The sequence below is a fragment of the Papio anubis genome, chromosome 18 (genome assembly GCF_008728515.1).
Source record: "Papio anubis isolate 15944 chromosome 18, Panubis1.0, whole genome shotgun sequence".
Lineage (NCBI taxonomy): Eukaryota > Metazoa > Chordata > Mammalia > Primates > Cercopithecidae > Papio > Papio anubis.
This window is the reverse complement of record NC_044993.1, coordinates 7,953,302-7,970,620: the sequence shown is the minus strand read 5'-3', so window position 1 is coordinate 7,970,620 and position 17,319 is coordinate 7,953,302. Positions and strand designations below refer to the sequence as shown.

Here is a 17,319-nt window from a genome sequence, read left to right as displayed (position 1 = left end):
CTCCTGACCTCAAGTGATCTGCCCGCCTTGGCCTCCCCAAGTGCTGGGATTCTTTCTCCTTTAACTAACACTCTCTCACTTACTCTCGGCTGGCCGTCTCCTCCTCTCACTCCTGCTTCATTCTCCTCTCCCTCCTTCTCTGTTTACTTTTTATTGACCCCTTTGTATTTTCTTCCTAGCTCGCAACTGGGTAAAACCCAAGATTCAGCCTTCAGCCTTTCTTTTAACAGCTACATCATTTCACTTCAATTCTCTTGGTTTCAACTCTGAATCTTGGGCTGACGACTCTGCAATAAATGTGAACTTGACACTGGAATGTTTTTAATGGGGATGGCCCAATTTATCTTGTCCTAATGTCCAAAAGTGAATTCCTTATCTCTGGGAACACTTGGCAATTGTGGTACCATTTTGACATGCCCTCTCTTTCCCTTCATTCCCAGGTGAGTTTAATTTCCCTTTGCAAAATCTCTTGGACCCGCTCCCTCTTTCCATTCCTTCTGCCCCTTCCATTTTCCTGATGGCCTCCTCACTAGAGTGACACCCCAGAGGGTCAGCATGTTAATCTGGACAGTCTACAAGGTTTGAGAATCTCTCAGGGAATCATGCTGAGGACAGACCTCAGTGCTGCCTTCTCACTCCCTCTATCTTTTCCCAGGGTCCAGAACCACCTCTTCCCTGCACTACTCCCCAAAGGCCTGTGGGATGAGATGATGCTAAGAGCAAGCCTTGGGTAAGAGAGCAGGACAAGAAATGGGGCAATGCAGGGGAGGACATGGGGACCAAGCACAGTGTGGACCACAGGGCCTTGGGGATGTGGAAGGAGAGAGAGAGAGAAAAAAAAAATACCAGCAGAAAGCTTTCCTGCCTATCACTGTGGAATGGTTGACGACAACCAGGATGCCGCAGCCAGGGGAGATACAGGGGAGGAATGAGCTGAGGAGGGGAGGGAAGTTGTTCCAGAATGGCTTCTGTGGATGCTGAGGCTTAGTGCGTGGCACCCGACATAGACTCGTTAAATATTCTTTTGATTCCATACAAATGTCGGTCAGTTTATTGTATAACTGGGATTAGAGACTGTGCCTCCCCGTGCCACAATAAGGTAAAAGGGGTTGCATTGCTCTTATTCTTGGACTGAGGGAGGTGGCCACATAACCTATGGCAGATAAGTGGAGTTTATAAGCTGCAGCAGGCTATTTAGGGCAAGAACTCTAAACTCTTTATGGCACACCAAGACTCTGAACCTTGAAAGTGTGTGCCAACTAAAAATAATTGCTGATGATGTTAGAATTATTAATATTTTATATTATCAGAGATAAATGTAACTTCTGAATAATATGAGAAAACCCAAGTAACCCCACCGAATGGGTATAAAGATCAACTCCAACCAAGGAATGTGATGACTTAGCTGACACAGGTTAACGCAAGACTTGATATAGGAGATAGTGAAAATGGGAGTATTGGCTAATGAATTAATGCACCTGTTCCTGCATTCAACAAATATTTATGGAGTGCCGTTTACATGCCAGGCAGTGTTCTAGCTACTATAGGCAGAGATGATGGTGAATAAAACATTCTCTGCCTTCAGGAAGTTCAGAGGCTAGTGTGGCTCAGTCAAGTGAGCGAGCAATTGCACGATAACAGAATTTCTCAAAATGTGTTCGTTACACCATTTGCAACAGATCACCTGGGATGTGTGTTAAATGTGCAGCTTCCTGGACTCCATTCCCCAAATGTTCAAATAGACTTTCCTGCAGTGAGGCCAGGAATGAGCATTCCTAACAGACACCCCGGGTGAGCTGTTTTCCCATTACATTTTTGGAATTGCAGTCCCATAAGTTTAGTGTGCCATGATGGAGAGAACCCAGGGGACTATGGGAACTAAAACAGGACCCCTATCCCAACCTGGAGACTGTGGAGGGATCATAGAAGGCTTGCTTTTGGAGGTGGTACCTGAGTTGAGTCTTGGAGGACAAGGGGCAGTAGTAGAAGACAGGAAAGGTAGAGGGAGCAGTAGGCCATGAAGCACGATGGAGCTGGGGTGTCGGGGACCCATGAGTGTTTCTATGAAGTTGGGGCATAGAGGAGTGTGACTTGGAGCAACAGAGGAGATGGTGCAGGTAAATAGGGACCTAATCCAGAAGGAAATTGGGAGAACCCAGCTGACATGGCCATTACCACATTTAGTTGGCACATGGGGTAAGTTTGATATTCCCTGTAATCTCCCTGGAAGGGAACTTGAATGCTGGGCCAGCCCACTGTTGGCCAGGAAAACTCTAGCTGCTTACTTAAAAAAGAATTGTATTGAATTTCTCACTAATAAAGGGGATGTCTTGCCATAAGGTATTTGAAATCAGAGGTCTTCAGACATTTTTGCTTATTGCCCCTAAAGGATTTTTTTTTTTAAATTATTCTATTCCTAGCACATTTTAAAGTGGATACCTAAAATTTTTGTCTTATGTCTAAATGGTTGTAAATAGTAGATACCTAACATTTATTATATTGACATTTTGAGTTAAACTATGATATCATTCTTTTAAATATATCCAGAACAATCAAAATATCTTTGCAGTTCAATACTTCCAACATGTTACAACATTTTCAAAACACATAAACATGTTCTCTTGTTAGCAGTTGGAAATTTTACGTATTTTTTTCTTCTTGTATCTGCAGTTCTATTTTACTTCCTTCACAGAATTTTATTCACTATAATATATTTTATGCTTAAATGTTTCTTATTGATTTCTCCTCCCATTTCTCTGTAATGAATGTACATTCATATATATAAATATAAACGTATATGGAATAAATATATATGAATATGCATATGAAGATAAAAGCTAAACATATATATATATATTACATATATATGGAATATAGTTACCATAGACTTCTGTATCAGCCACCTTCTGGATTGAGTTAACATTTTAATTATTAGTCATAGATAACAAAATATTACTATAAAATTTTTAAATTATTAAATATAAAAAAATAAAGTATTAATTCGATGGATGTGGCTTTTTTCCCAATTTTTCAGGTATCTTAATATGAATGCTACTTATTAATAGAAAAATACAGGTTTCAGCATGAATTATATTGCTATTTTAAAAATTTTTATATGTGTATCACTGAGAATTTTCATTCACAGAAGTGAGTAGATGGGGATGGAACTAGATTTGAAGAGCAAGTTTACTCAATTTAAAAATCCATCAGTATAATTCTCAATATTAGCATATTAAATAAGCTTAATCATATGATCATATCCATAGATGAAGAACAAACATCTGGCAAAATTCAACATCCTGTTATGATAAAATTCTCAGCAAGTTAGGAATAGATGGGACACTCAATTTTTAAACCTCCTTTTGAATTATACACCCCAAATTACATTTTAAGATCAACTGACAACTAGGTTAGGTTCTTCTTCACTTTTGCTGGAAGCTGAGAATTGAAAACAAGATTACTGGCAAAATAATTTATTATTCAATCTTTAGTGTCCAGAAATTAAACCAAAATGGGTTTAAACCCTTATCAAATGAATCCTAATTACACTAGTTATTTTTTTTTCTCCGAGGCATTACGTTACCTAAGTATACTCAGAGTTGGGTAAATCACAACAGCGTTAATGTTAATCTCAATATAATACAATATTGTGAATGAAATATTTTTGATAAAATGCTTTTATCTTTTGTTTGTTAAATATATTTTAGGACAACTTTATAACTGAAGATTTAACTCATTCAACTTCTGGAATATATTCATCATGTAATTGGCAAAGCCATTTCACGCTGTCAAGTCAAACAGCTAAATCAAAGTATTTAAATTATTTTTGAGTTTTATGGCCACATTATATTTAATGATCAGCTGTTAGAAAAAATAATTGACTTCATATTTCAGTTCAAATAAACACGTTAACAGTGTACTCATGACAATCATTTTGTTTTATTTTGTTTTTGACAGATAGACAGTGTTTTGTTCAGTTTGGGCTGCTATTCCAAAGTACCAGAGGTGGCTTATCAGCAACAGGAGGCTTATCAACAACATAATTTTTTTTCATAGTTTTGGAGGAGGCAAGTCTGAGATCAGGGTGCCAGCATGATTGGGTTCTGGTGAGGCTGCAGAACTGCTGGCTCTGCGGGTTGCTGGCTTCCTTTATCCTCCCACGGCCAAAAGAGGGCAAGAGAGCTCTCAAGGTTGTAAGGGCACTAATCCCATTCCTGAGGGCTCTATTGCCATAGTCTAATTACCTCCCAAAGGCTCTACCTCCAAATACCATCACATTGGGGGTAAGGATTTCAGCATATGAACTTGGGGGTTGAGGTGATACAAACATTCAGTCCATTGTCAGCAGACAGATAGAGCAGGAAGTTTGTTGTTTGTTGTCATTGCCATGGTTTTATTATTTAGATCATTTCCACGGGAAAATTCAGAGCATGTTGAGGTGGCCAGTTGCATTGAGCCAGAGATATATGAGAAAGGAATCACAGGAGTCGAGGGAATTAGGCAACTGGACAAGAACATTCTAGGCAGAGGAAACTGCTAGATCAAGGAGGGTGTCCCATGTGTTTGATAAGAAGTAAGTAGGTCCTTGGGACTAGAATGGAGTGAATGAGGGGGTAGAAGTCAGCTGTGGTCTAAGAACTACAAGGGCCAGATCATCCTTGTAGCCATTTAAGGATTTTGGCTTTAAGTAAGTAGGTCCTTGGGACTAGAATGGAGTGAATGAGGGGGTAGAAGTCAGCTGTGGTCTAAGAACTGCAAGGGCCAGATCATCCTTTTAGCCATTTAAGGATTTTGGCTTTTCTCTAGGTGAGAAGGGAGACTTTGCCAGGTTTTCAGTAGATGAGTGATAAGATCGGACTAAAGTTATGAAAGGAATTTTTTTCTGGTGCTGGGTTGAAAACGGATTGTTGGGAGACAAGCATGGAACCAGAGGGATCTACTGGAGGCAGCTGCAATGCTGGCAGCGGGTGATGACGCCTAGGACTAGATTAGCAGCAGTGGAGGGAGTCAAAAGTGGTCAGGTAGTGGATACATTCTGAAGGTAGAGCCAGCAAGGTTTCTTGGTGCATTGGATGTGGATTGATTCCAAGAACAGAGTCAAGGGGAGTCCAGTGCTTGCATGCCGTGCTGCTGAAAGGACGAAGTTGCCCTCACTGAGACAGGGAAGGCTATGAATAAAGTAAATTTAGCACATGTAACTTTGGAAGTAGGAGTTAGAGTGGGCTGTGAGATCACAAGTGAGATGACAACCCTGTAGGAAACAGGGAGAAGTTGAGTCTGTGGAACAATATGGGTGGGAGGAAGAGGAGGAGGTTAAAGAGAGAGTGAGAAAATTAAGAGAAGCTCAAGAAAGTGTCTAGAAGGTGAGTGAAACTCCCTGGTGGTGGTGAGAGGAGACAAAGCATACTTTAGTAAGTAGAGTTATCCTCACTGTTGTATTTCCTTTGGTGATTGTGGTAGTTTCCTAGGTCTGCCTTAATGGATGACCATGACCTTGGTGGCTTGAATCAGCAGCCCACAACTTTTATTGGTACCAGCAACTGGTTTCATGGAAGACAATTTTCCACAGGTCTTTGTGGGGGTAGCGGGGGATGGTTTTAGGATGATTCAAGTACATTACATTTATTGTGCACTTTATTTGTATTACTATTACATTGTCATATATAATGAAATAATTATACAACTCACCATAATGTAGAGTCAGTGGGAGCCCTGAGCTTGTTTTCCTACAACTAGACAGTCCCATCTGGGGGTGATGGGAGACAGTGACAGATCACCAGGTGTTAGATTCTCATAAGGAGCACACAACCTAGATCCCTCACATGTGCAGTTCACAGTAGGGTTTGTGCTTCTATAAGAATCTAATGCCACTACTGATCTGACAGGACGCAGAGCTCAAGAGGTAATGTGAAAAATGGAGAGAGGCTGTGTATACAGATGTAGCTTCACTAGCTTGCCCACTGCTCACCTCCTGCTGCGCAGGTTGGTTCGTAACAGGCCACGGACTGGTACCAGTCTATGGCCCAGAGGTTGGGGAACCCTGGCTTAAATAAAAGAAATCTAAATCTATTTGCTCACAGTTCTGGAGGACAGACTTCTAAAACCTATGTGTTGGTAGGGCCATAGTTCCTCTAGAGGCTCCAAGGGAGGCTACTCACTGTCTCTTTCAGCTTCTGGTGGCTCCAGGCATCACCTGGCTGTGGCACTGTGGCTGTAATCTCTGCCCTGTCTTCACGTGGCCTTTGTCCTGTGTCTACCTCTGTCGTCTTCTTTTCTCTTATAAAGATATGTGTCACTGGATTTAGAGCCTATACTAATCCAAGACGATCTCATCTCCACATCCTTTACTTTGTTACATCTATAAAGACCCTCTTTCTCCAAGGATCATATTCACAGGTTCCTGGAGTTAGAATATGGACATATCTTTTGAGGGACTACTACTCATACCACCACAGAGTATGAATACCTCTATCCCATCCATCTTTATTACCCCAACATCAATGCCACCAAAAATAGCTTTACTGCTATAAATTTTGTTTTGCAAGCAGATAAGAGAGGTTGAGTTTCACCCTGAAGTCAGAATGACATAGCGAAGCAGTGGCTGACAAGAGGCAGAAGGACCTGTAAGAAAGTAGTTCCCTGAGAAACTGAAGAACTCTTGGCAAGGCTTCCCAAGACCATAGAATTGGGCATTTGAGCCAATCTTATCTGGATCCTAAAGTTTAGAAGCGTTCAGCTGATATCAGTGTTATAATGGCATAAAATATGATCATACTATACATTCTACTTTGTAATCTGCTCTCCTTGCTTAGAAAATATTGCAATCATTTTCTCAAATCATTAAATATTTCTCAACAACACAATTTTTAATGGCTGCATAGCAGTCCATCAAACTAAAGTACCGTAATTTATATAACAAATACTTTATGGTAAGCCATTTAGGATGCTTCTACATTTTGCATATGATAAATAACACTGAAATGAACAACTGTCTTTATAAATCATTGTGAACATCTTTGATTATTTTCAAATGGGCTCATTTTAAATAACCATGAACCATGAATTACTATTTTGTGATAGCAATTTCTGCTCATCGTTTCCTTTATGAATTAAAACTTTTCCTTCAGGCAAAAAAAAAAAAAAAAAAAAAAAAAGAAAGAAAGAAATGAAGTTCCTGGAACATCTGGCTTATGATGTAATTTACTTTTGTTATTCAGCTCTGCTCCCAAATATTTAAGTATCTTCTTTCTAATAGTCTCATCCTAGGTTTAATGTCCCTTCTGGAGACTGGAGATACAGATACAAGTGTGTTTCCTTCTGTGAAACTTGGCCATGACTATTCATGCCAAAGTTGTATATTAATTGCCTTCAGCTTCTATTTCTCAGGTTGTAGGACCCAAGAAGAAAGGACAGAAGCCAGAAAGAATTAGACTGCAGGAATTTTTGTTGGGACCAAGAAGACTCTTGTGATAATGGCTGCCATGGAAAACTGTGACATGCCAGACCATCTACATAGACTGTCCTTATAACTAATAGAAGTTAGGTATTATTATCTGCAGTACTGGTGAGCAGGTGAGCAGGCTCAGAGCAGAGAGAGCAGGTCTCATTGTCAATTAAGTAGCAGAGTTGGAATTCTAACCCAGGTCAGTCTAACTCAAAGCCACCATGTTGTACATCAGTGGGGCTCCCATATCTTTGAACTTTGAATGCTGGTTAAGATTTCTCACCAAAATTGTGGAAGTCATGTAGGCTTGCCAACTTTTACTTTTGCCAAGTAAGGATATCAAACAGCCACAACCACTAAGTGTGATCACCTACCACAGTGGTCTCATATACAAAAAGTTATTTTAATGCTTGAAAGAGGAGGAAAGCTATCATCTCTGAAGACAGTCCCTTCAATGAGGTGAATCAGATCTTATGGAAATTCAATATGTTGTCCTTGCTGGTGGTCAGCATCTCGCCATGGACCGGGGAAAGTGGGCTCTCTCTCCAGACGCCATCTAAGAAGCACTTCAGGAAGTCACGCTGTCATCACTGCCCTGACAGAGGGTTGCTCTGGCTTGGCTGACCAACGTGGAAGGGGATGCAAGGCCTCCTCTCTGCTGTTGGAAGGGGCTGAAAAAACATTCAGCCTAGTGATAGAGGGGCATCCATTCTATCACTTCCCCCTGTTCAGGGTAGAATTCTCACACTCTGTTCCTTTCCAAGAGTGAGGAAAGGAAGGGGAGATGGTGGATGTAAAATTCAAGAAATTTAAGAGGGAGAATAAGAAGAGGGGGGAGAGAGAGAGAGAAAGAGTGAGCGAGAGAGAAAAAAACAGAGAGAGAGAGAGAGAGAGAGAAATACTGGGACACATGGGGAGAAACATTTTTATACATGTTGATCTCTTAATGTATTTAGGAGAATTACAGTTGTATAGACAGAGAATCCTTGTCAGTATCCAAGAGAAAAAATCAAAACAGAGCTCAGGGATCTTTCAATCTGTCTTTTCCTAACAGAATTCGCTGATTCACTGTGTATGGAACGCAAGGCATGCAGGAGCGTGCCTTACTCCTCACGCACACCCAAGCCTCAAGGGCAAGGAGGGGTCTGTATTTCTAATTATTGGTCTGGAATAAACATTTAGCAAATAATTGATGAATCAGGGAGTGGACTAAAGCTAATCATCAGGTAATCTATTATTGTTTAATTTCAGTGGATTGCCTCTCCTTACCCTTATTGCTTCATTCTTGGATTTATAGTCATAAGTGGCAGACAAAGGCAAAGTTGGCTTGGGAGTGGTCTCCACAAATAGAAAGTCACAGGATAAGTAAAGAACACGCAAGTCAGGGTAATTTCTGACCCATCGGTCAGGTGGAGGTTCCTGAAGTCAAGTGTTATTGAATGAGAAATCTGGACCAGACATTGTACTTGACATTTAACCAGCATTTGTCTCACATAACTTTCCTAAGAACACAATGAGGGAGAGACTATTAATGTTATCCCCAGTTTACAGACTGCAGAGCCCAAAGAGATGCTTAGCAGCTGGGCTTGAGAGCTGTAATGGAGCAAGGAAGGAACCCACACCCACCTTCAACAGCTTTCCTCTGGTCCAGCAGCTGTAAGCAGGCCTCCTTGTTGGAAGTGGACTGACTGATTGACTCACTGGCAGTGCACGTGCAGAAACACATCCAAACACATACACACGTACACACACAGATACCTACACACAGATACAGAGAGATACACATATATGTCTACATATACACACATATGCAAACACACACATGTACCTACACAGATACAGAGATACATGTATACCTCTACATATATACACACAAGCACATACATACCTACCTACACACAGATAGAGAGAGATACACATACACATCGACGTATATACACACATGCACATACACACATATACCTACCCACAGATACAAAGAGATGCATGTACACAGCTAAATATATACACACATGCACACACATACCTACAGACAGATACAGAGAGATACACGTTTATGTATATACACACATGCATGCACACATATATACCTACACATAGATACCGATATATATATATACACATTCACATCTATGTATATACACATGCACATACACACATATACCTACACACAGATACAGAGATGTACACATCTATATATATACACACATGCACATACACACATTACCTACACACAGATACAGAGATGTACCCATCTCTCTCTCTATATATATACACACACACATGCACATACACACATATACCTACACACAGATACAGAGAGATACATGTACACATCTACATGTATATACACATACACACATACACCTACACACAGATAGAGATATACACATCTGCATATGTATACATATGCACATATATACATATACTGACGCAGATACAGAGATAGACACATCTACATATACATACACACATGCACATACATACACAAATATTCACTCAAAGACACACACGAATATATAGATATGCCTGTGTACATGCACATCCGCACATCTATGCATGTGTGCACATGTACAATACCCTTACACATATCTACACATGCATGTGCACACACACATATACACACATATGAATGGAGACACCCCCACACACTCCCTACATCCTCCCCCTATGCCGCACATACACCCACAGACACAGACACACACCTCTACACATATAAGTACATAAACATACATGTACGCGTGTACACACACACACGAATATCCACATACCTACATATGTATACACATACATACACTTACACACACACAGACACATTCAGGTACACCTACACACCTATACACCTGTACACAAGCACACACATGCAGGTATACACACATATACATGCCCCCAGACAGATACACACACACACACACACACACACACCCCACTCTGCAAAAGCCCTGGTTACATACCAAGTTCTGATGCTAATTTCCATCTGACCTCACATTTGTCACAACTCATGAACCAATGCTGATATATTGTTATTAACTAAAGTCTATACTGTATTCAGATTTCCTTGGTTTTGGCCTGATGTCTCTTTTCTGTCTCAGGTTTCCACATTACATTTAGTCGTCACGTCTCCTTGGGCTCCTTTTGGCTGAGACTGTTTCTCAGAATGTCCTTGTTTTTTGATGACCTTGACCCAATACTTGTTGGGTATTTTGTAGAATGTTCTGCAATGATAAAGTTGCCATTTTTTTTTTTTTTTAAATCACATCATACTATCAACATGATTTGCCGTTGTTGGTGCTGACCTTCACTACCTGGCTGAGGTAGTGTTTGTCAGGTTTCTTCATGGTAAAGTTGCTCTGTTTCTCTGTTTTCATACTGCACTCTGGAAGAAAGTTACCCTGTGTAGCTCACACTTAATGGAGAGTTACACTCCAAGTCCTTGAGGCAAGGAGTATTTATGTCCATTATTTATAATTCTTCAGCATGTGAGATTGGTCTCTTCTCATTCACTTAACTGATAACTTATATCACTCTGGATGAATGGATGTTTATTTATATTTTGGATAATTTCTCCACATGAGTACGATATTTTACTAAAAAAGTTAAAAGTGACACAGAAACTATAAAAACTGGAATTTTGCTTGATAACAAACACCGTGATAGTCAAGAATAGGGCACTTTTGTTAAAAGAGCAAATACGTCTTTGGACACATAAGCAAAAATATAGCTTCAAGGATAGGGGAGGTGATAATCTTATTCTAGTCTATGTTCTTTGCACTGTACTGAAATTGTTGTGCCCAGTCCCGGGCCTAATCTTTCAGGGGAGATGTAAGAAATTGGATGCTATTCTGAGAAGTGGCTGCAGATCCCTGAAACCCTATAAAAAATGGGATCTGACTTACTTGGAATTTATAATTGAGGAGTTTAGACATCTTTACCACATATTATTTCAAAGACAGAAAAAAGGCATGGTCCAGCCCCAACTACTGGCCATCTTCTCCTAGTCTCCTCACCCCTGCCCACTGTATGAAATAGACAAATATATAATACATGATATTTGTACAATCACAAACACTTAAAACATTAGTTATTACCCTAATGCTCAAAAAGCAAGAAACAAACAACCAAACAAAAACCCCGTATTACCAACAAGATCTCTGTGATGTCCGTGAGACGATCTGTTATGGCTTGTACCACCCTGTCCATATCCTGAACTTTGGGTCACTATGACGTCAACACACAGTCATTCTCTGCTTGGCAAATCATGTCATCATTATGTTACCCTCGTCATAGCAACATGTTCTTCAGTTATTGTAACATCGTGATTTTAAAAATGTTTGAGCTCTGAAATATCTTTCAAATATTTGAAAGAAATAGAACAAGATATCCTCCGACTCCATGTGGAGAGGGAAGACAAATGTCAAGATGAATTTGGCCTAGAGGAGAAGGTTCTACTATCCCGAGCCGTCGTCTTGAATGGGAAAATCAGCTTTCAGAGGCAGTGAAGTGCCTGTTCTCAGAGATGTTCTGGCAATAGACAAGATGACCACTTGGTGGGGATGTGACAGAGAGAATCCCCATTCAGATGGGCAGTTCCTTCCTCAAGTTCTCTTCTAAACTCATGATCCACCAATTCTAAGAAAGTATACATTGGAGGATTCTCAGCATTTTTTTCCCAGCATTGCTTTGCCCAGCATTTTTTTTTTTTTTTGGTGGGAAGGCAATCCTTTCTTTTGGGTAAGATGTTTTGTTTTCAGAAGGCATTTTCCAAAAGGCCCCTCTGCTGGCAGGAGGAAATGGCACATTGACCCACCGGCATCATTAGCAAGAATGAGTTGGTCCAATTGGCTCCTTCTCCCTGGAAGGCTGAGAGCAAGCTTGCCAGAAAAGGGACACTGGCCAAGCCATGATGGCCTCGAGAATAGCTTCAGGACAAAATGGTGGGGACAAACAAGAAACACGATTTAGCTCAATAGATTGGGGGAAATCTTCATTCAGTGGTAGCTCTCAGATGGACCGATCCTGACGTCAGGATGAGGACGTTCAGGGCTCAGAAAGGGTTGGGCTAGTTCTCACCTGGGGATTCTACAATTCCATATATTCCCCAACTGGTAAATAGCCTTCCTTTCCGCCACCATGCACACCCCCGCTCCACTAGTCCCTGCTCCTGCAGCAGGCCTCCTGGAAGCACTGGGTCCTCAACTCTGCAAGGCCAGGAACCGGGTCTATATTATTCACTGCTGAATTCCTTCATGGCTGGTGCAGAACTGGCCACGTAGAAGGCTCTCAATAGAAATGTGCTCCTTCCTATATTCATCCAACAAACATTAATTATGTATACATGATGCGTCAGACACTGGACTGGGCATTTGGTGAACAGTAAAGGTAAAACAATAAACAGATAAGGTTCCTGCCCTCATGAAGTTTATGGTCTAGTATGGGAGACAGAAAATGGTGTTAAAATAATCAAAGTAAATATATAATTGTGTCTTGAGCTAAGTGCAACAAAGGCAATGAATAAGGCATGCTGATAGGAGATACTCAGATTGGGTGACAGGAGGTGACGTTTAAACAGATATCTGAAGGATGACAAGGGAAACACCTGGGTGCTGAACTGAAAGAAGAAATAAATGAATGAGGAGGTAGCTGGCAAGAACCTCTCTCTCTGCCCAGAGGAAAAAGACTAAGAGGCAGTTGGTACCCCCAAAAATGAGAAAAGTGCCTACCATCCATGAGTACATGTCAGTGCCAGGGACAATGCAAGAATGATGTCATTCACTTTTCAAAACAGCCCTTGGAAGCAGGACTCCTCCTACCCTCATTTTACAGAAGAGGAAACTGAGGCTTAGGAAGGGCAGGTAACTTGCCCAGTGACTCACAGCTAAGCCAGGATTTGAACTCAATTTAAAAGTCTGTGAGACCTGAAAGCTCATGTTCTTAATACTGTTTATCCCCTTCACCATCAGGGTTCATGGAGTATCCTTCCTGGGACTTCTGTGTGGCCTGAGGGTGGCTTTTGCTCACAGATTTTGCCCTCTCCTTGGAAGCCCCAGGACAGAGCAGGTCTGGGAAGTCACAGGGGCTGCCTCCAGGAGAAAAGTCACCTCCTCTCACGTGGACATGCACTTGGCAGGAAACCCAGCCCAAATGTGGGAGCCACTGACCAAATGCCAAGACTCTCAGCAAAGAGCCATAACTAGTCCTGTCTCCTCACCTGGAAACTGTTTTTCGACCGGAGCTAACTGCTAGGATGCTCTGGGCTGGTGAGGCCACAAGGATTGTGAGAGGTGCCCCGTGGCTCAGAGGACACCCAGGAAGGAATTGGGGTCTGTGGAGTGAGGGAGAGTTCAGGGCTAGCCAAAGACAACTCCAGATCCCTGCCCCTAAGCTTCCCAGCCTGCAGCTGGTAACATCTCCTTGACTCAAATGTCCATGTGGCTGGGAGGGCAGACAAGAGTTGCCATCACTGCACGTAGACCCTCATAATTGCCTTGTTGTCCAACCCCACAGTCCCACAGCACAGTAATGGTTCACAAGACACTGCTTCCCACCCCTTCTCCCTTGGGTCTTGAGTTGGCTCTGAGCCCAGGTGGGCTCTGCTTGCCTCCCTTTACAGGGGGTATACTGCTGGATCCCTTCCTTCCCAAGTCCTGCCTCCCCAGCATCATCCACAAAAGGCATCCTCTCCCCTCCTCCTCCTGCCCCTCATTTAACTCCAGCACTTGTTTTGGGACAAGTCTATGTTCCATTGGACGCTTTGTTTTACACGACTTCCTCTTATTCTTCATTCTCCTCCTGTTTAAAAAACACGAATCACTAGCATTTATGAGGTTCCTTCTACTGTTCCAGGCAGGATATGATATGATTTTATAGCTGAAGGGATGAAGGTCTAGAGAGGTAAAGTGACCCACCCAAGACTATGTAATTAATCAGTGGTGGAGCTCAGATTAGATTTGAATACAGGGAAACCGACCTCAAATAGAGAAAGGTTCTCTCTAGCTTTGCCAAATCCCAGCCTTGATCAGAACCTCGCCTCCCTACAGCCGGGCATGTGGCCCACGTGGGGCACACCGTGAGCCCAGGTGCAGTGGCCCCTCTCTGGCTCAGCACTGTTAGGTGGTGCTGTAGCGGCAGAGTGCTGGCTTTCAAGCCAATTGTGAGTAAGGGATTTATTTTTTCCCAGCCTCAGTTTTTCTTTCTGTAAATTGACCATAATAATAATATCCACCTCAAAGCGTTTTACAAGGTTGAAATGGGGTGAAAATAGGAAAGATCTAGCACATAATGTATTAATTTTATTTTTATTATTATTATTTTTTGCCTAAAGCAGGCAGTGGAATAGAATGCTTAGGAGCAAAAAGCTCTGAGATCAGGCTGCAAGACTGCACTGCTGTGAGATCTTGACTAAGTCTCTTATCCTCTCTGTGCCCTGGTTTCCTCACCTGTAAAATTACTATAATACTAGAACCAGCTTCATAAGGATATTGTATTCAAGGAGAATGAGCCGAGTGCCAGTGAATGGAGGCTGGCATAGAATAGGCTTGCAATAAAGCGAATGAACAAATAAGCAGCTATACACAACCTCTGTCACAAAAAAGTACCAGTAGATGTTAGCCGCTATTAGTTAATGGTCATTATTACCTCTCCCTGGCATGTTTCCCCTCAGGAAAGACCAAAGCACTTTCCTCTGCCAAGGAATATCTTCCTCTACTTTCATATCCCTCTCCATCCAACCCTTCAGCCTGCCTCAGTTGGGATTTGTAGGAGTCCTGAAGCTATGGACCAGATCAGAGGTGCCTTCCCTTCCAGAATCTATTTTCCAAACTTCATTGATTGCCTGAATTTATATGCATGCACACACACACACACACACACTCTCTCTCTCTCTCTCTCCCTCTCTCTCTCTCTCACTCACTCCTGAGTCAGAAAAAGGACTCAGCACCCGGACACACTGCAGGCTCTTGAAGAAGACAGTATTTTCCCGGGAGCTAGAGGATTTTCCTGTTATTCTCCGTGCAGTTCGAATTCTGTCAATTATTATCCAATTAGTCATCTCTCCAGAGGTGGACTGTCATTAAAAAAATAGAAGGTGTGTGTTTGTGGGTGAGTATGTGCATGTGTTGTGTATGCAGGGGGCAGGGAGGGGGAGAGTGGTCAAATAGGAAGTGCCTTGGTATTTATGTTGAAGTGCACACTGGTTTAAATTACCCACTGGGAATATGATTATGCTTAATCTCTGCTCAGTCGAAAGGGGCTGGGGCTGCTTTCTCCCCTCCCTTCTTGACTCTCTGTTCACTTAACTTAGGCTGCCTCCAGTCAGCCTTTGCCCACTAGACTCACTGGCCCTGAGCACTTGAAGGTGCAGTGAGTCACTGAGAATGAGCACTTTCTTCTCAGACACGACATGGATCTGTCTGGCTGTCCCCACAGTACTGTGCGGGACAGTATTTTGCAAATACAAGAAGAGCTCGGGGCAGCTGTGGAACTGGATGGTCTGCCTGGCAGGCCTCTGTGCAGTCTGCCTACTCATCCTGTCCCCGTTTTGGGGCTTGATCCTCTTCTCTCTGTCATGTTTCCTCATGTATACTTACTTATCTGGCCAAGAGTTGTTACCTGTGGATCAGAAGGCAGTCCTGGTGACAGGTAAGCAGAACGGCGCTGCAATTTTCACGGAGGGCACGATCTGAAACTTGCTTTGCCTTAGCAGGACTTTGTCAAATCTGGCTTAAAAATAAAATACTTGGCATGGAGTAAATGAAAGCCCTTGCCCAAGTATTTTTCATGACATTGCTTTGGTTCAGTTTTTTCCAGGAGGTGCATTTGAAGGGGCTGGTAGCAGGAGGGAAGGAGAGGATGAAATGCACCCAGACAATGAGTTTGTTAATTTCCCAGGAATAAATATTAATAGGCAAAATGGCAATATTCCATGTGTTCTGTTGTACCCAGGAATGTCCCATAGATTGTTTTTTAGGCTTAAATGGACTTTTGTTCTGAGATCATTGTTTGGCCAGGTTCTCCACCTGGACCCTTCTTCCCTAGGTATGCAAGAAAGCTTACAAGCCAAGTCCTACTGGCCCCTTGCTGTTTTGAAAGGTTGAAGGGATTCACTCACCTGGGCTGGAGACTTTGCAGTTTGCTTGGCTGCTGTCAAGAACCTTGCGTCCTGTCTGAACTGTTCCTCATTAGACCTCTAATGTTTCTTAATTGGACCAAGCTGGCAGTGTGTCCAACATTCGGTTGCCTGTTAGCTGAGCTGCCAGTTTTTCCCTTCTTTGTGTGTGTGTGAGTGTGTGTGTGTGAGTTTCCCCACCGCAAGTATGAGGCCAAATTAAATTTCTTTGAGTTGTAAAACTGGTTTGTTTGGTTATGGAGTTTAAGCTTGGATATGGCTGTAATTAGGATTACCCAACGTTATCCTAACCCAGAAAGCCCTGCCAAATTAAAAAAAAATCAGCTGTGGAATCGTCTGTGGGAGATCATCACCCCTCTGACCATGGGCCTCAGGGTGAAGGCAAGAATGGGATGGGGATGTGGTTGAGAGAAAATCTGGGGCTTGGCAATTTACAGAGAAACAGATTTTGTTATTGTGTTAAAGAAAAACGCTTTCTTGAAACAAAATTCAAGTGGTGCTTGTTGGGGGTTTGATGTGTCACAGAAAACAAGCTTATTTAAATTAATTTTTGAAAGTTTAAGGGGAGAAAATTCAGTCAGTGGGATGTTTATCTGCAAGAACGTCTGACCTCACCTGGAATCATGTATCTGGGAGTCTGGCTGGGTTTTCCACATTTTCACTAGAATTCTCAAATGGCTTATCGGTGAAATTTGTAAGAGAGTCTCAATTTTCCTATTCTGTGTCCTGTTCTATTAGGAAAGCTTAGGAT

At 42.1% G+C, this 17,319-nt stretch overlaps 1 protein-coding gene and 1 long non-coding RNA gene across 2 annotated transcripts in view; one reads left to right on the top strand and one right to left on the bottom strand.

The window, feature by feature from the left end:
• Positions 1-7,833: 7,833 nt before the first annotated feature.
• On the bottom strand, positions 7,834-15,656 carry LOC110742066. The gene is made up of 2 exons (XR_002519327.2): positions 10,399-15,656; positions 7,834-8,115 (listed from the first exon to the last, which is right to left on the bottom strand). It is a non-coding gene; the product is annotated as an uncharacterized LOC110742066 (long non-coding RNA).
• HSD17B2 (hydroxysteroid 17-beta dehydrogenase 2) overlaps positions 15,645-17,319 on the top strand; it is a 64,585-nt gene continuing 62,910 nt past the window's right edge. The window contains exon 1 of the mRNA XM_003917233.4: positions 15,645-16,081. Within this exon, the coding sequence (XP_003917282.1) occupies positions 15,817-16,081 (265 nt within the window). The 5' untranslated portion in view covers positions 15,645-15,816. The remainder of the gene's footprint in view (positions 16,082-17,319) is intronic.